The 19,019-nt window shown below is 38.9% G+C and overlaps 1 protein-coding gene across 1 annotated transcript; it reads right to left on the reverse strand.

The window, feature by feature from the left end:
- Window positions 1-4,002: 4,002 nt before the first annotated feature.
- LOC148296233 (uncharacterized) lies at window positions 4,003-15,009 on the reverse strand. The gene is made up of 2 exons (XM_088248069.1): window positions 14,075-15,009; window positions 4,003-4,651 (listed from the first exon to the last, which is right to left on the reverse strand). Exons 1-2 carry the CDS (start codon window positions 15,007-15,009, stop codon window positions 4,003-4,005), a joined length of 1,584 nt encoding a protein of 527 aa, XP_088104195.1.
- Between the last annotated feature and the right edge of the window lie 4,010 nt (window positions 15,010-19,019).

Raw genomic sequence — 19,019 nt, forward strand, 5'->3', positions numbered from 1 at the left:
TTGACTAAGAAACATTCTATAATCTGTCTCTCATCTCAACTAACAAAAGTAAAAAAAGAAACATGGAGAGAAGCTCTTGCTTGTAAGTGCCAGGTTAGGTTATGCCCCAACAATGAGTGTGGGTTGAGGATGTTGGGTTGTACCGGCCCACTTCCAATCCAGTCCCTTTGTAATTCTTTTCCTTATTTTTCAATGAATTTAATTTTCAACAAAATAGAAAGAAAAAAGAAAAAAAATTAATTAATTGATGGTGATCAATTAATTATGTGCTATGTTTATCCAAGACACTTGGAGAGCAATTTGCTTTTGAAGTCGGTTTTGTGAATTTGGACGCAATTATATAAAAAAAGGCTGCAATCTGATGCACCAAACCAAAGTATCCATCCATGTCCTTTTGTGGCTGAAAGGCTAGACACGCAAACTATTGGGAGACAATTGTCGTTTCATGGCCCACGAAAGCAAATGCCTTTTTTTGGTAACAAAAAGCAAATGCCTTTCAAGGAAGAATCGACAATGCATTTCATACATATTCATATTTGGATAATGTTCAAAATTCCCCATAAAGTGTTAGGGAGTTTACCATTTTTACTTCCGACAATACTGAATCAACATATGTTTAAAGTATAAATGATACCGAGGAGAGGGAATTCGAACCTAAAACTTTTGAGTTATAAATTTTTAACTATTCTTTGGTTTGGGGTAGAATAATGCCTAAATTATCAATAAACAAAATCATACCGAGTATTATAATTTAACATAAAATACTTTTTTTTTACTACACATGTCACACGAGGGCAACATGAGAATCTCGAGTAAATCGAATTGAACTAAATTGATAACGTTTTGTTGGTTACAGTTGAGAAAATCATTACATGATAGGTTCTAAATTGAACCTTACCCTCCTTTACCAATAACATTACTTACAAAAGAGTTCATTATACATTTGCCTTTTCTTTTTTTTCTTTTTTTTGTTGAGGTTGTTCAACTTTGGTTCTAATTTTTTTTTTTCGTCGCAATTTGGTCTCTGAAATTGTAAAAATGTACTTAATAAGGACAACACTATAAAATTTGACAAAGTTAGGGGGTAAGCGTTATTCAATTTGACAGTGTTGTAGGTTAAAACCAACCACCACCCCCAACTATGTTTTTAATGAAGCATCTAGTTTGAAAATTGAGCTGTCTCAGCTTCTACCAATCAGAGAGAGATGAAAGACAAAGAGAGGGTTGGAGGTTGCGGGTATGGAATGAGATGGATTAGGGTTCTTAGTAGGGCTGGCAATGGGTCGTGTCGTGTCGTGTCGTGTCAAGATTATATACATGTTAGGAATGCTCAACCCAAACCGTTTAATAAACGTGTCGGGTTTGTGTTGTGCCAAGATTATATACATGTCGGATTCGTGTCGTGTCAATATTATATACGTGTCAGGAATGCTCAATCCAAACTCGAACTGTTTAATAAACGTGTTGGGTTCGTGTCGTGTCAAGATTATATACGTGTCAGGAATGCTCAACCCAAACTCGACCCGTTAAGTCCTCGTGCGGGTTTCGGGTCTTATCAGGTTGACCCACTAAGTGATAGAAACTAAAAGACATTACAAAAAAAGAAAAAAGAAAGAAGAATAAACAAATAAACAGGTTAGTGGGTTGGCAAGTTACACAGATATTTTAGCGAGTTAGTGGGTTACATAGGTATTTTAGCGGGTTGACGGGTTGACTTACCATGACCCGTTTTGTTAAACAGGTTATATAAGTATTTTAGTGGGTTGGCGGGTTGACCCAAAACCCACCCATTTATTAAACAGGTCATGATGGGTTGACCCAAAAAAGACCCAAATTTTAATCGTGTGAGTTGAACCAGCTAAATTCTCGTGCGGGTTTCAAGTCGTGCCCGAAATTGCCACCCCTAGTTCTTAGGTGTTTCACAAACCAAGATAACATTGAGACGACCACTCAAATCGGGACACAAAAAAAGAAGAAGTTAAATCTTATTATCTAGTAAGGCAAGTTGCAATTGATTTTCTTATGTGAAAACCAATTTTTTCGATTCTCTATTTTGGTTTGCTAAATAACGTACAACACCAAATCGAGCCACATGATTCCAAATAAGGTGAACCAAATCAAATTAAATGTGATTTGGCTTAATTTGATTCAAGATTACACCTTTTAAATGTAATGACTAAACCAAACTGCTAATGCTAGTTTGGTTTGAATGGTTTTAGTTTGTGCAATTTTTTGCCCACCCCGAATCCAAAAAGAAAGAAAGTTTTTTTTATTTTTTTATTTTATTTTTATCATAAATGGTCCCTGAGGTTTGCGAAATTATCACATTTCATCTTTAACCTTTTTTTGTGACACTAATGGTGCTTAATGTTATCCTCCACACATCAAAATGGTCCATGTCGTTAACTTTCGTCAAATATTCTGTTAAATTATTGACGTGGCACATGTGGGAAGCTCACACATCCAATGATATAGAGCCACATGATTTTAAGTATAATATACTATACCATTGGATGTGTGGGCTCCTCACATATGCCACGTCAGTAATTTAACAGAATATTTAACGAAAGCTAATGACAATGACCATTTTAATAAGGACAACACTATAAAATTTGACAAAGTTAGGGGGTAAGCGTTATTCAATTCGACAGTGTTGTAGGTTAAAACCAACCACCACCCCCAACTACGTTTTTAATGAAGCATCTAGTTTGAAAATTGAGCCATCTCAGCTTCTACCAATCAGAGAGAGATGAAAGACAAAGAGAGTGTTGGAGGTTGCGGGTATGGAATGAGATGGATTAGGGTTCTTAGTAGGGCTAGCAATAGGTCGCGTCGTGTCGGGTTCGTGTCGTGTCAAGATTATATACATGTTAGGAATGCTCAACCCAAATCGTTTAATAAACGTGTCGTGTTCGTGTCGTGCCAAGATTATATACATGTCGGATTCGTGTCATGTCAATATTATATACGTGTCATGAATGCTCAATCCAAACTCGAACCGTTTAATAAACGTGTTGGATTCGTGTCGTGTCAAGATTATATACGTGTCAGGAATGCTCAACCCAAACCCAACCCGTTAAGTCCTCGTGTGAGTTTCGAGTCTTATTGGGTTGACCCGCTAAGTGATATCAACTAAAATACATTTTTAAAAAATAGAAAAATGAAGAACAAACAAATAAACGGGTTAGTGGGTTGGTAGGTTACACAGGTATTTTAGCGAGTTAGTGGGTTACATAGGTATTTTAGCGGGTTGGCGGGTTGACTCACCATGACCCGTTTTGTTAAACGGGTTAATAGGTATTTTAGTGGGTTGGCGGGTTGACCCAAAACCCACCCGTTTATTAAACAGGTCATGCGGGTTGACCCAAAAAAGACCTGAATTTTAATCGTGCGAGTTGAACCAGCTAAATTCTCGTGCGGGTTTCGAGTCGTGCCTGAAATTGCCACCCCTAGTTCTTAAGTGTTTCACAAACCAAGATAACATTGAGACGACCACTCAAATCGAGACACAAAAAAAAAAAAAAAAAAGAAGTTAAATCTTATTATCTAGTAAGGCAAGTTGCAATTGATTTTCTTATGTGAAAACCAATTTTTTTGATTCTCTATTTTGGTTTGCTAAATAATGTACAGCACCAAATCGAGCCACCTGATTCCAAATAAGGTGAACCGAATCAAATTAAATGCGATTTGGCTTAATTTGATTCATGCTAGTTTGGTTTGAATGGTTTTAGTTTGTGCAATTTTTTGCCCACCCCGAATCCAAAAAGAAAGAAAGGTTTTTTTTATTATCATAAATGGTCTCTGAGATTTGCGAAATTATCACATTTCATCTTTAACGTTTTTTTGTGACACTAATGGTGCTTTTTTTTTTGGTCATAAAGGATACTTCATTAACCCCAACCAGGGGAGCCAAAAGGAGAATACTAGAAAAGCATACGCTGGGAAAGGAGCACATGCTGGACAAAGCTTAGTGCAGGAATCCTAACCCAGCAAAACAGAATATTAAATGACAAGGGGGCAAGGAAGCCCATCAGAGGTTAAAACACCCATAAGAGACGGTGGTGGCTGATCCAGCCAGGTGACCCTATGCACCGCTCTTGTACCAAACGAAGCCGCAGCGTGAGCCGCCGGGTTCTTTTCGCGAGGGATCCAACTCCACTCGACAGCATCAAACGAAGCTTCCATGCGCCTGATTTCCAGTATGATAGGAAGAATTTCCCAAGCGCGGTTTTCATACTTCCCATCAACACCGGCCTTGAGGACAAGAGAATCAGTCTCCATATTAACCTTACGATAATTGGAGTCCAAAGCCAACTTAAGCCCACCCAAAGCCGCTTTTGCCTCTGCCAACAACACCGAAGGACAGATTATACCTTCCGCTGAACCATCACATAACAAACCTTCTGAGTCACGAATCATCACTCCAAGACCAGCACGATTGGTATCCTTTCTCCAAGCCACATTAGAATTTACTTTAAACCAACCTCTCCTTGGAGGAGACCAACGGACAGAGAGGTTATCCACACTTCGACTGACAAAAGAAGCTTGAGCTGCAGTTTTTTGAACCTCCATAAATTCCCTTGTTGAAGAGGATGCAGACCTCAACACTTCAATAGGCTCTAGCTTAACACCTTCAAAAATAAAACGACACCTGCTTTTCCAAATAGCCCACAAGATAAAGCTTATATAGGTTAAGTGTTGCGTAGATTCAGCTGCACCAAAATGGATTAAGCTGCATCCTCAACTTGTGATACTCGCAAGTGCACGAGCCGTTCGGTAGTATAGCGTATGTAAGTGCGAGGTCGATCCCACGAGGATTGGTGATTGAATGATCCCATTCATTTCTCCTACACAAAATACAAATGAAAAAGAAAGGAAATAAATACAACAAGAAAGAAAGAAAATAACTAACTCAAGCAGATAAGTTCCCAAGTTCAATTTAGATTAATGGATTGATTCTAGCTAAAGTATGATTAAGCCATGGTGTGTGGTCATAACCTTGTGTTCCTAATTCCCTAATTTGATCATTTGTTGTCTAACCTAAAATTAAGCATTAGGAACCCATTAAGCATAGAAGAACATTTTAAACAACCAAGTATGTATCTAATCCCTGTTGTCGAATGTCCATACATACTCTTCCTATTCATAGTTCAATTCGAATTAAAGCATGGTGTATACTCTTAATTCAAACCAAGATAGCTAACATGCAAGCCTAAATGGTGATCAATCATTCAAACTAGCATATTAACTTATAAGCATAATGAATAAGAACATGAACCATAATTGAAACTTGGAAACTAATTCAACTTGAAAACTTAAGAAAAGAATTTACATAACAAGAAAAATAAATTACAACTAAGAAAACATTAAAGAAAGCTAGAATTGAGAACTAGAAAGCAAAACTAAGAGAATTTGAGGGAGAGAAGGGAAGGGAGCTCTAGAGAAGTGTTTGAGAGCTCCCCCCCTTGGGGTGTGTTTACAAGCTTGGGAAACCTCACTATATATAGACCTAAGGAAGCTGAAAATCTGAATTAAGTATGGCTAATGCATACAACACTTGTTTTATAAAATCTGAAATGGTTGATGCACTTCACTAATGCATACAACACTTCCATTATAAAATCTGAAATGGTTGATGCACTTCACTAATAAATCCCACCAGCAGCCCTAGCTCATCTTCATGTCACCATGACCAAGCTTCCAACCAGAAATAATAGCTCATCCTGAGGTCAGCATGACCAGCAACTTCAAGGGCTTACGAATTGGGCTTCCCTTAAGCAAATTAAGACTTTAAGCACTCAAACTTGAAGTTCAGAATGTCTTCTTTCCAGCCATATATCATTTGGGCCAATCCAAGGTCGGAGGAGGAAGTTAAGGCCAAAACAAATTGCTAACTCATTTTGCACGCTGATAAAATCCATCCTGAGCATGGCTCTGTGTTTGCTAGGTAACAGACTCCACAATTATCCAATGGGGCTGAATTTTGGATATGTTATAGTATACACCCATTGGAACAACTTTCATGAATAATGTGGCCTCATCAGAGCTATGTAGGTTGCTGAAACAAAGCTTGCAATATGACCTACGAAACTGGGCTGGCAGGGGACTGTAGCCAAAATTGAGTTTGTCTTTAAGCTCTTCATCCATTCATCCAAATTAGGCCCTAACATGCATGGATTGCATCATTTACTATCCAAAGCCCTCATTATTACCTAAAGCTCAATGAACTGAAAGATAAACACAAAAAGGATTAAAAGCACAAGTTTAACTCAAAAACATAACCAAATCATAAGCTAGAAGGGTACAAAATGATATACAATTATGAACCGATCAAATACCCCCAAACCTAGATTTTGCTAGTCCTCAAGCAAAACAACACAAAACAAAGTTAAAAACAAAACAAGAAGTTAACTAGACGACTTTCGTAGGTAACTCGATTGCATTGAGCGAATGCAACAAGCCTTTAAACCTCTAGGCATCCCTAGTAGGAGGAGTTGTGTCTCCTGAGGGTTTAACAGTTACGATACCCACAAACGTTTTTCTAACTCTACAAAACAAAATGGTTAGAAAACTTATTAGATTTGTTAGTTCTTAAGCAAAACCAAAACCAAAAACAAACATAAAAATAAAAACAAAACACAAAACACAAAAATAATTACAAAAACAAAACAAAAACAAAAACAAAAATAAAAAAATAAAAACTCAAAACAATCTTTCCGAACATTTTATGAAGAGAAATGACTCATGCACATGACTCAAAAGTTTAAAAGCTCAATTTTAGACATTATTTACAAGGCGGCAAAGTTCAAAACATAATATGCTCAAAGTGTAGTAGTGTGATAGCCAAATGCAACAAATTCCCCAATCTTAGTTTCCACACAATTTCAAAAATCATACCAAGCACAAATGCAACTTCAAATCTCACCAAAGTTGTCCTCTCACAAATGAATCACTCAGAAGAGGGCTACAATGCAACACTCAGTTATAAACATGAGATTAGAGTTAAACCATAAGGGACTTAACTCGCAATAGAAAGATGAAGAACTTGCATTAATATGATCTCAAGAAGGATGCCAAACACTTAAAAGTAGAAAAATAAATGCAATTCAACCACATGACATTTAAGATCAATTTAGGTCTTTATTATAGGTTGTAATGGGGCCAAGGGTGTAAGGTGAGTGAGAAATGAAAGGTATGGATAATACAAAGTCCAAGGAACTCACAATGTAAGAGCATAAAAAAAATTGTTTACAAGACTTCGAATCATCACGATTAGATTTTTTTTCTTTTACATGATCAAAACTCCTTATACCTTCATTTACAGTGATTTAAACTCCTTTCCAAACACCAATGAAACCCAAAAACAAAATTTCATTCAATTACCATTTAATCATAACTTTTTTCTTTTCTTTTCTTTCACCAATTGTGTGATTTTCTTTTTTTTCTCTTTTTTTTTTTCTTCTATGTAATATCCCTTCCCAAACTTAGCATGAAAAACACATCCGAATTAGAGCTCATGAGTTCCTTAGAAAGGTAAATATTTGTTTTTCGGGCTAAGGCGAGGAAATATAATTGGTAAAATGAAAGAAAAGGTTTACATGTAGGCTCAAAATGGTTAACAATGGAAAATCATGCTTAAGCATGCATAAGGTTAGCTTGAAAGGCACAAACGATCCAAAGAAGGCCTTAATATCATTTCTTTAAATGTCATGAAATCAAATTGCATAAGAATGAATGACTTTTAAGTGTTCAACCAAATCAATGAATAATGAGATCAAACAACAACTTTGATGACAAGAAAATAAGAGTATGTGTATAACACTCATGAAATGAAGCACAAGGCTCAAAAGCTCACATTATATGGTTATATAAGTCTAATTTATGCTTGATACAATTCTTTGGGTCATGGAAATCCTTTAATTGGAAAATTATGAAACAAATGGCAAGTGCAAAGAAGGTTTCGAACATATCATGCTAGAACGATGCCAAATTAATTAATTAATGAATTATTTTATTTATTTTATTTTACAAGAAGAATTTACAAGGAACAAAAAATAAATAAATAATAAATAAATAAAATTCAATTTTCATTTAAGTCATGCAAACATTTATCACAATCTCATCAAATGTGTTCGGAAAGTGACTCAAAACAAAACAAGACTCAAAATATAGAAAAAGAAAAAAAAACAAGCAAGAAATATATATATATTTTTTTAATAAGAGAAACTAAATTTACTTGGTAAACTCTAATACCCCCAAACCTAGATATGAACATTGTCCTCAATGTTTAAAGATTAGGAACAAGCAATGTCATAACAAGAAATGAAATGTACTAAAGTAAATATAAAATCACAAAACACACAAGAATTGAAATAAAATAATTATAAAATAAAAATTACAAACAAACAAAAAAAAATAAAAATAAAAAAAACGAAACAGTAAAACACTCGAAACAGAAAACAAACAGTCTTACACAAACCAAAACCCAAACGATTGAAAGCCCAACCCAAAAGAAGTTAACACACTTTGAAACCTAACAACGGTGAAAACCCGAAGCCCACAATGAAGTCCGAAGCCCACATGTTATTATTAATTTATTTTATTTATTTATTTATTTTAATTTAATGAAACATGAATTGGGAGTGCGAAGGCGGGTATTTACGAAACAGAAAAAGTGTGGTCCTTGATGCCTTGATTCCTGGGAAGTCACGGGGAAAATAGGTGAGGGACGTGTCGGCGTGCAGAGGCCGCTTTCACATCCCCCAAGCTAGAATTATTAGACTCGTAGGAAGGCGCGACGACTTTTTCACTTGAAGGTGGTGAAAGGTGAAAATGCAATTAAGGGGGTTGGGAAACGGGTGCGGCGACATATAGAGATAAGCGGTAAGGGCCGCACAGAACTCAGAACTGCAGCGGCTAGGGTTTAGCAGACTAAGTCTATAAAAGGTAAAAAGAAAGGGTAAAAAAAACACAAACTCAGAAACACACAAACGAGAAAAGAAAGAAAGAAGAAAAGAGAGTGAGAAATCAAATGGCCTCTAACTACCCATTTTCGTTGGATCTCAACCTAGCTCCACCGACTCAGACACGAGGCCAAGCAGCGGCACCAGTATGGATGCCCTACTTTGCTTCCGCACGGGGGCCTGTGACAGTAACTGACTCAATACTCCTGGACAACGATGTTGCCATTGGAGTGGCTAGAAATTTAGTGACTCCTAAAGATATACGTGTTCTGGGGACAAGGGATGACAACCGGGTCGTGAGCGATGCCCTGGCACTGAGCGTGCAGAGTACGGCAACAGTCGCAAGTTTGGGTCATCGCCTACTTGCGAAGTCCCATGAGGTAGAGGTGCTGAAAGGTCAGTTGGCGGCGGAGCGAAGTATGGTTGAGGAGTGTCAGACTGCTATAAAAAGCTTGAAAAGGGAGAGGTCAAGGATAGTGGAGGTGAATCGACACCAGCTAGAAGTATTGCGGGACGAGAATAAAAACCTATCAAAAATGGTAGAGTTGTACTCTCGCGACATGCGAAAACAGCTGGAAGACCTAGACAGACCGGGTAAACGCAAACAAGCAGATCGCGAGAGTAGTTACGCTCAAGCTAAGATTGCGATCTTTGGGAGCTCAAGTGATGAGCCCCAAGAAGCTGTGCGTGAAGCTCAGGAAGAGGACAGCCATAGGGCCAAACTCAAAGCTCCAATGGTCGAGACACCGAGCACTGTGAAGAAATGACTTCTACTACATTATTGATGTTTTTATTTTAATTTATTTTATTTTTTTTGGTTGTTTTTGTTTTTATTTTGTTTTGGAAATAAAAGAGTAAATTTGCATAAGGAAAAAGAAAACGGAAAAGAAAGCACACTTTCCAAACTTAAATCAAACGAAGACGACAAACGGAAATGGAAGCAGAGTTCCCTAACTAAAATAAAATAAAGATGATAGCCGAAAGGGAAAGGCAAAAACACAAAGCTCTAGAAAATGAAAGTAACGGGCAAAACAATAAAACACCAGAAAACACGGAAAAAAGAAAAGTAAAGTGAAAGTAAAGGTGCTCCCCCTTGAAGCGATTAGGTCGAGCATGCCCGGGAAATCCGAAATGGTGTTGGCACCTTCATCAGCATATGTCTATTTAAAGCACGCCTCTACAAGCGGATGATACCCAGCATTTCTTCCTGCAAACTCAAGGAAAAACATCAAAAAATCCAGAAACAAAAAAATGGCATCCTCATGCACTCACCTTGATGATCTCGACCTTGAGCTGTCCCTTGCACCTCCGAATGCCCAGATAAGGGCTCCTCCAAACCGTGTCTTCCCAAACTCCACATATCATCACGGTACGGCCTCAAACTTTGCTGAGGCAATACCGAACTTTTCTGAGGCACTGCCGAACAGAGCAGTGCTACTAGGAGGCATGATTAGCAGCAAGCTCACTCCGACAGATCATCTGCATGTGGCACAGAGGTCTGACAAGGCAGCGGTAGAGGAGTCCCACAATTTAACTGTGCTCCACGCGGTCTCCGCTACCAATTTGGGCATGCGCCTACTAGCGAGGACAAGGGAGTGTGCCGCGATGAGCGAGGAAATAGCTTCCTTGAAGGCTATGGTGGCGGACTTGCAGAAGCGGCTCTACTGTGCCAATCAGCACGTGGAAGCACTGCAAAGAAAAAATGAGGACCATGTGGAGCTGCTGCAGATTCTACAAGTGCGAGAAAATAGAGGCAAGCCATGATGATGAAGAAGATGAAGAAGATGAAGAATATTTCTTTTTTTTGTTTTGTTTTGTTTTTTGTTTTTTGTTTTTTGTTTTTTTTTTATTTATGCAATGTTTGAAATAAAAATGTGTTTTAACACTCAGAAATAAACTAACCAACCAAACCACGTAAATAAAAACATAAACTAACTTAACGAAACAAAAACAAAAACAAATCAAAAACAAAGACTCAACAGAAAAGAAAACAAAGAAAATAAAAATAAACTTAATTTAAAAACACACGAATATACAAGCAACTCACGGATGACCAGTTAAGGGCCTCAGAAAACACAGCCAGGGGATCCGGGAAGGTTGGAGGGGTCACAATGGTCCCGCTTAAAACCCAAACTTCTTAGACACCGAAGGTGTCGCCTATAGAACTCCTAGACACTGTATTGACGGAAGTGCTCACTGGAGTTACCATAAGTCAGCTCATATGAAAATCTTTTTAAAATTTTTAAGATAAGAAACAAAAACAAATTAAGATAAAATGGAACAACAAACCATAAACGAAAATGAACTAAGTACTCTAAACAAATTCAAACAAACAACATAAATTGTTGTACTAAAAGAAACAAACCAATAAACCAAAGAAAAACACAAACAGCACTTTCTATCACCCGTTTATCACCATTTGGACAGATTCGTTTCTCTGTTTTTCAGCTTCGACCTGTGTTCAGTTTTTAGGCTATAACTTTCCAACCGTAAGTCCAAATTTCACGTTCTTTATATGGTTGGATTCAGCACAGAAAAACAAAGAACTCAACGCGGACCAAAAGGTAAAAACAATGACGGAAATAAACATAATTCAAAGAAGAGAAAGGATTGAAATGCTCCCCCTTGAAGCGATTAGGTCGAATGTGATGCACTTGGAGGTCGCGACTTCTCCCATTGCTCCACACTTCCCATTCTTGTGATTGAGATTGCCATCTCTCTCCATTTTTATTAAGCTATCATAAATTGCTCAAACAAACACACAAACTTGAAATGGAATTAAAAGGATTAGGAAATAAAAACTAAAATGAAAAGGAAAATTAACACACATCCAATTCCATGCTTCAAAGCAACAAGCACCAATGGGTTGTGTAAGCTGGGACTTAAACCCAGTTCTCTTGCTTGTTGGGCAATTGTCCTTTTCTGTTGGACTACAAACACAACTTGTCCATTAACGTCATTAACTTTAAAACTTGAAATTGTCTAGAAAAACATGAAAATGAAAAATAAAAATAAAACAAGTAGGGAAAAGAAATAGAACCAAACTATGTTGCCAATCCCCGGCAACGGCGCCAAAAACTTGTTGCGTAGATTCAGCTGCACCAAAATGGATTAAGCTGCATCCTCAACTTGTGATACTCGCAAGTGCACGAGCCGTTCGGTAGTATAGCGTATGTAAGTGCGAGGTCGATCCCACGAGGATTGGTGATTGAATGATCCCATTCATTTCTCCTACACAAAATACAAATGAAAAAGAAAGGAAATAAATACAACAAGAAAGAAAGAAAATAACTAACTCAAGCAGATAAGTTCCCAAGTTCAATTAGATTAATGGATTGATTCTAGCTAAAGTATGATTAAGCCATGGTGTGTGGTCATAACCTTGTGTTCCTAATTCCCTAATTTGATCATTTGTTGTCTAACCTAAAATTAAGCATTAGGAACCCATTAAGCATAGAAGAACATTTTAAACAACCAAGTATGTATCTAATCCCTGTTGTCGAATGTCCATACATACTCTTCCTATTCATAGTTCAATTCGAATTAAAGCATGGTGTATACTCTTAATTCAAACCAAGATAGCTAACATGCAAGCCTAAATGGTGATCAATCATTCAAACTAGCATATTAACTTATAAGCATAATGAATAAGAACATGAACCATAATTGAAACTTGGAAACTAATTCAACTTGAAAACTTAAGAAAAGAATTTACATAACAAGAAAAATAAATTACAACTAAGAAAACATTAAAGAAAGCTAGAATTGAGAACTAGAAAGCAAAACTAAGAGAATTTGAGGGAGAGAAGGGAAGGGAGCTCTAGAGAAGTGTTTGAGAGCTCCCCCCCTTGGGGTGTGTTTACAAGCTTGGGAAACCTCACTATATATAGGCCTAAGGAAGCTGAAAATCTGAATTAAGTATGGCTAATGCATACAACACTTGTTTTATAAAATCTGAAATGGTTGATGCACTTCACTAATGCATACAACACTTCCATTATAAAATCTGAAATGGTTGATGCACTTCACTAATAAATCCCACCAGCAGCCCTAGCTCATCTTCATGTCACCATGACCAAGCTTCCAACCAGAAATAATAGCTCATCCTGAGGTCAGCATGACCAGCAACTTCAAGGGCTTACGAATTGGGCTTCCCTTAAGTAAATTAAGACTTTAAGCACTCAAACTTGAAGTTCAGAATGTCTTCTTTCCAGCCATATATCATTTGGGCCAATCCAAGGTCGGAGGAGGAAGTTAAGGCCAAAACAAATTGCTAACTCATTTTGCACGCTGATAAAATCCATCCTGAGCATGGCTCTGTGTTTGCTAGGTAACAGACTCCACAATTATCCAATGGGGCTGAATTTTGGATATGTTATAGTATACACCCATTGGAACAACTTTCATGAATAATGTGGCCTCATCAGAGCTATGTAGGTTGCTGAAACAAAGCTTGCAATATGACCTACGAAACTGGGCTGGCAGGGGACTGTAGCCAAAATTGAGTTTGTCTTTAAGCTCTTCATCCATTCATCCAAATTAGGCCCTAACATGCATGGATTGCATCATTTACTATCCAAAGCCCTCATTATTACCTAAAGCTCAATGAACTGAAAGATAAACACAAAAAGGATTAAAAGCACAAGTTTAACTCAAAAACATAACCAAATCATAAGCTAGAAGGGTACAAAATGATATACAATTATGAACCGATCATTAAGCACCAATTTTTATCTACTTTAGACGAGAACTCCATTTGGGTCAAGTTAAGAAACCACTGATCAAAGGTTCGAAAGCTTTGGGGATTGATTCTATAGTTTAACTCAGAGCCAAACCAAACTGTTCGGACCCAAGGGCACAAGAAAAACAAATGTTCCTCTGATTCTTCCAATTCCTCACAGATAAGGCATAAAGGAGACTCCCTAATTTTTCTTCGAAAGAGATTGAGACAAGTAGCCAGAGAGCGAGAGAGCAGTCTCCACAGGAACATTTTAATTTTTGGTTGAGAAACCAAACTCCACAACTCCTTCCACACCACCGGGTTTATGATATGAGAAGAGTGAGCACTGACTCCAGACAGATCAAATCTTAGAGCATGAATTCGGTGGTACCCAGACTTAACATAGTATTCACCATTAGCACTCCAGGGCCATACTATATGGTTTGGATTACCAACATTACCAATGGGAATGCTCCTGATTGCATCCATAGTTTCACGATCAAGAACCATACCTACATTTTGGAAGTTCCATTGGTGGGAGACTTTGTCTATAATTTCTGCCACCAACTGGGGTGAATTCACAGGGACAGAACTGGTAGGATGAATGACTCCGCAATGAGGAGCAGGAAGCCATTTATCCGTCCATATATTAGTATTTTCAACACTCAAGATCTGGACCCTAGCATGATTTAGCACCTCATCTCTTCCTGCGATAAGACTTGCCCAAATCCAGGAGGCACGATGACCTTTCTTAGCTTTCCAAAAATCCACATCCTGGAAATAGCGTGCTTTGAGAACTTGAGCCCATAGGGCATTTTGGTTTTGGATTAAACGCCAGCACTGTTTGCCGAGTAAGGCAAGGTTGAAATCCTGTAAGTCACGAAAGCCTAACCCCCCATTCATCTTACTCATGCACAGGGTGTGCCAAGCTTTCCAATGCATACCTGAATCATTCTCTTGATTAGCCCACCAAAATCTCGCAATAACACTGTTGATTTCTTTGCATAAACTAGCAGGGAATTCAAAACACATCATAGGATAGGCAGGAATTGCCATAGCCACAGCTTTAATGAGGACCTCTTTTCCTGCTAAAGAGAGGGAGCTAGATTTCCATCCTTGCACTTTCTTTCTCATTCTTTCTTTGATATAACCAAGAGCAGATTTTTTTGATCTTCCCCATATGGACGGAAGACCCAGGTAGACCCCTGGATTAACGACACCTTTTATGCCAAAAACATAACAGATACCAGCTTGCCTTTCCATGGGAGTATTGTTGCTGAAAAAAAATGCAAGATTTGTCAAAGTTAATCTCTTGCCCTGACGCATGGCAGTAATCTTGGAAAAGCTTCTTCAATTGAAAACTATTAGATCTTTCCGCCCTGAAGAAAAACAGAGCATCATCAGCAAAAAACAAATGCGACAAAGTCGGACCCCCATGGCCCATTTTTATCCCTTTTGTAACTCCGTCGTTGATGAGTTTCCTTAGATTCTGGGACAAGGCTTCACAAATGATTAAAAACAGATACGGAGACAGAGGGTTTCCTTGTCTAAGGCCACGAGAAGGAGAGAAAGGAGAGCCTGGTTTGCCATTCAGAAGGACAGAGAATGAGACCGAAGAGATACAGGTCATCACCAGATGTATCCAAAAGTTACTGAAGCCCATTTTTGCCATAACAGCTCTCAAAAAATCTCATTCGACTATGTCATAAGCCTTGCTCATATCCATCTTTAAGCTTGCTTCAAATTTGCTTCCTTTTCGTTTCAGCCTCAAGTAGTGATAAACCTCATGAGCAACCACAATATTATCCTGAATTTGTCTTCCTTGAACAAAGGCATTCTGGGTATCCGAGATAATTGAAGGAATGACCATTTTTAGATGGTTGGCCAGCATCTTAGAGAGAATCTTGTAAGAACTATTGAAGAGGCTAATTGGTCTGAATTGGTTGGGAAACTCAGGAGCAGCCACTTTAGGAATAAGGGCAATATACATTTTGTTTAGTTCTTTGAGATGAGACCGACCGCTAAACCAATCTGCAGCAGCTGAATTCACAGTATCCTTCACTTCATGCCAATATTTATGGTAAAAAAGACTTGGGAAACCATCTGGACCAGGAGACCTGAGGGAGCCTAATTGATGTGCTGCTATAGAAATCTCCTCCTCAGAAAAAGGAGCCACCAAAAGAGCATTCATATCAGCACTGATAGTCACAGGGATACAATCCAAAAAAGTACCCCAATTCCGATTACCAACTGACGTGAACACCCGAGAAAAGTAGAGTTTAAATTCAGCACCAATAGCTTTATCACCCGAAAGCCAACTACCTCTCCCATTTTTCAGACGTGAAACTTTGTTCCTTTGCCTACGTTGAATAGTTGAAAGGTGGAAGAAACGAGTGTTCTTGTCCCCAGCACTGAGCCAATTGACACGAGCTCGCTGGCACCAATAAAGTTCCTCAGCCTTCCATAACTTTTCGAGATCAGCTTTGATTAACTCTTGTTGTTGCAGAGTGCTATCGGAAGCCACAGCCATATGAAGACTCTCTAGCTCCCTAAGCTTGACTTGGATTTTTTGTTTATTATTAGCTCCCATGTCGCGACGCCACTGGATCAACTTCATTTTACAAGTCGATAGTTTGTGTTGCCACCCTGAAATGCCAGATTCTTCACTATTTTCACTCCAGCACCCTCCGATAAGCTCCTTACAAACTGGATCTTCCGCCCAACTAGCCTCAAACCAAAATAATTTATTCTTTTTACCAGGGGACGAGGAGTTGTCAATAATCAGGGGGACATGATCCGATCCCACTCTTAAGCCATGCAAAATTTAAGTATTAGGCCAACGGAGCACCCAATCAGCATTACCCAAGGAACGATCCAATCTTTCTCTAACAACAACATTATCAGTACACTTCTTCTCCCAAGTAAAGCATTGCCCGCTGAAGCCCAAGTCAATCAACGAGTTAGATTCCATAAACTCTAGAAGATATCGACGTCTTCTAGGATTCCAAGGGGCACCACCCTCTTTTTCAAAATTCCATAACACTTCATTCATATCACCGCTAACAAACCATGACATTTGTTCCCCCTTATCCCACTCAAGAATACTTTCATAAAAAGCGGTCTTCTCCATATTATATGGAGTGCCATACAACTAAGTGAATCTTCCAAAGATATGATCTGTGTCAGATTTTACACAAGTATCAATCCAATTTTTGCTCCAGTCTAATATTTCCACTTCCACCCAAGGTTTCCACCACAAACAAAGCCCTCCAGCAGTCCCTACCGGGTCAACAACAAAACTTTTACAAAAACCACATTGCCTCATAATTTGATTCATTATGTACCTATTCATCTTTGTTTCCATGAGAAATAGAACAGAAGGGTTTTTGGAGTGAATCAACTCCTTCAAATACAGAACTGTCCTGGGGTTCCCCAAACCTTGACAGTTCCAGACTATCTGTATCATTGATTCCGTGTGGCTATTGAAGGCCAGCCACCACGACCTTGGAGCCTATTTCGCTCCTCCGGATTCAGCTTCTTCCATCTCTTTGGAGGGGCTAACAACCACATCTCGCAGATTTGTTTCCCTTGTGTTACATATTTGGCGTTGGTCGACATTTCCTCCTCGAGCTTTGACTTTTCGTCCTCTATTTTTCTGATGAGTAATGTACCCTCCTCTATTTGAGAACCGTAGAGAAACACCGGGATTAGGGCTCAAATTTAACTTAGCCTTTTTAACTGATGAGATGGGTCTTCCTTCACCCATGAGTTTCTTTTTTCCTTTTCTCACAATTTCCTGATAAACTTGGTCATCTTCAAGTGGGCCAGTTTCCTCCAAGTCACCCACCACCTCAATACAAGGCTTATTGACTAGGGGAGAGGGGTCAATATGGGCTCGGAAGTTGGGCTCCCCCTGAGTATCCGAAAGTGCTACACGTGCGCCCCTATTCAAAGCCCATGGAGGAATAGTGTCTGGGTCACACCAATTTTGATTAAGAGAGAGCCCCCCCTATGGCAAGTCTAAGAGATCCGTTTCTGTAGTGGGTACCAACGCTTTCCGGGTCCCACATTCTTATAACTCTTGATTTTATCACTCCATTCATAGGATTAGCAGCATTGTCAGTCCCAGGAAGCACAGCTGTTGATTGAGACGAAGCATAGGCCTGAGACATAGCAGGTGGCACAGGAAGCATGGAGTCTGAAACCTGTGAGGGGTTAGGCGCAGGAAGCAAGGAGTCTGAAGCCTGTGGGGGGTCAGACACAGGAAGCATGGAGCCTGTAGCCTGAGAAAGGTCAGAAGGGACAGTTGTCTCCTTAGCTGGCTCATTGACTGTGACTGGAACAGAGATTTGTTTGTTGCGCTCATCGTCGGAGAAACCGTATAGGCCACCGTCCTCTTGCTCCAGCATATGTCTCTAATGGTTTTTATCAAAGATTCCGGTATCTCCACCGTTTATTTTTGGTTTGAAAAAGAAAGTAGACCTTCTAGAGATTGACGGAGCCCGCAATTCTTCATCATACTTCCAGCCCTCCTTTTTCAGCCTTGCATTTGGTTTCAAGAGGCAACCCCTAGAGTGTCCCAATCTGCCACATCTCATGCAGAAGTCTTTTAAGCCTTCATATCTCAATCGAATTTTTCTACGGCCCTGAACTTGGCATGGCATCGAAAAACCTGGAGGAAGAGGTTTTGATGCATCAATGTCAATGCGCATTCTGAGAAAGCCACGAAAACCCACTTCCTCGACATCTTCGATTTCCATAACAGAGCCAATTTGAGCACCCAGTTTCCTTGCAGTTCCGGACGAACACAAACTTCTTGGGAGGCCATGGGCTTGAACCCAGAAGATAGCACAATTTGGAACAATGTCATCAAGTGAATGATAAATTGGCCAACTTTTAACTGTAAAAATATTACCTTTGATGATCCATGGATTACCATCCAACAATCTCCTAGCCACTGCCTCGTCTCCTACACAAATGGAATAAACATTCTCCTTGGACCACATAACTTTGATCGTCCCCATATTACTCCATATTGCACACAACACATTCTTGACCAGAGATTGTGGTAATTCATGATCTGCGATTAGTAGACCCACTAGTGTGATCTGATTATTTATACGCTCTTGCACCTCATAGCTACCATCAAAGTGATAATTTGGCTCATCTATGAGTAAATCATCCCACTCACTATCTTGGACCTCCATGATGAGAACCAGAACTAAGATGGATCAAGATCCAACACAAGAAAATCTCTTGGGAGATTTCACCAGAGACAAAATCTATTCTGCACTTACAATAGGACCATTCCAGCCAAACTTAAGAAAAGAAGAAAA

This window comes from Prunus avium, chromosome 2, assembly GCF_965620075.1.
Source record: "Prunus avium chromosome 2, drPruAviu1.hap1.1, whole genome shotgun sequence".
NCBI lineage: Eukaryota > Viridiplantae > Streptophyta > Magnoliopsida > Rosales > Rosaceae > Prunus > Prunus avium.

Excerpts from the sequence above, each read along its gene's own strand:
- LOC148296233 (XM_088248069.1), bottom strand. The coding sequence starts at position 15,009 with ATGCGTCAGGGCAAGAGATTAACTTTGACAAATCTTGCATTTTTTTTC. Across the intron at positions 4,652-14,074 it reads GAATACTATGTTAAGTCTGG|GTGTCGTTTTATTTTTGAAG; the intron begins GTACCACCGAAT and ends TTGGAAAAGCAG.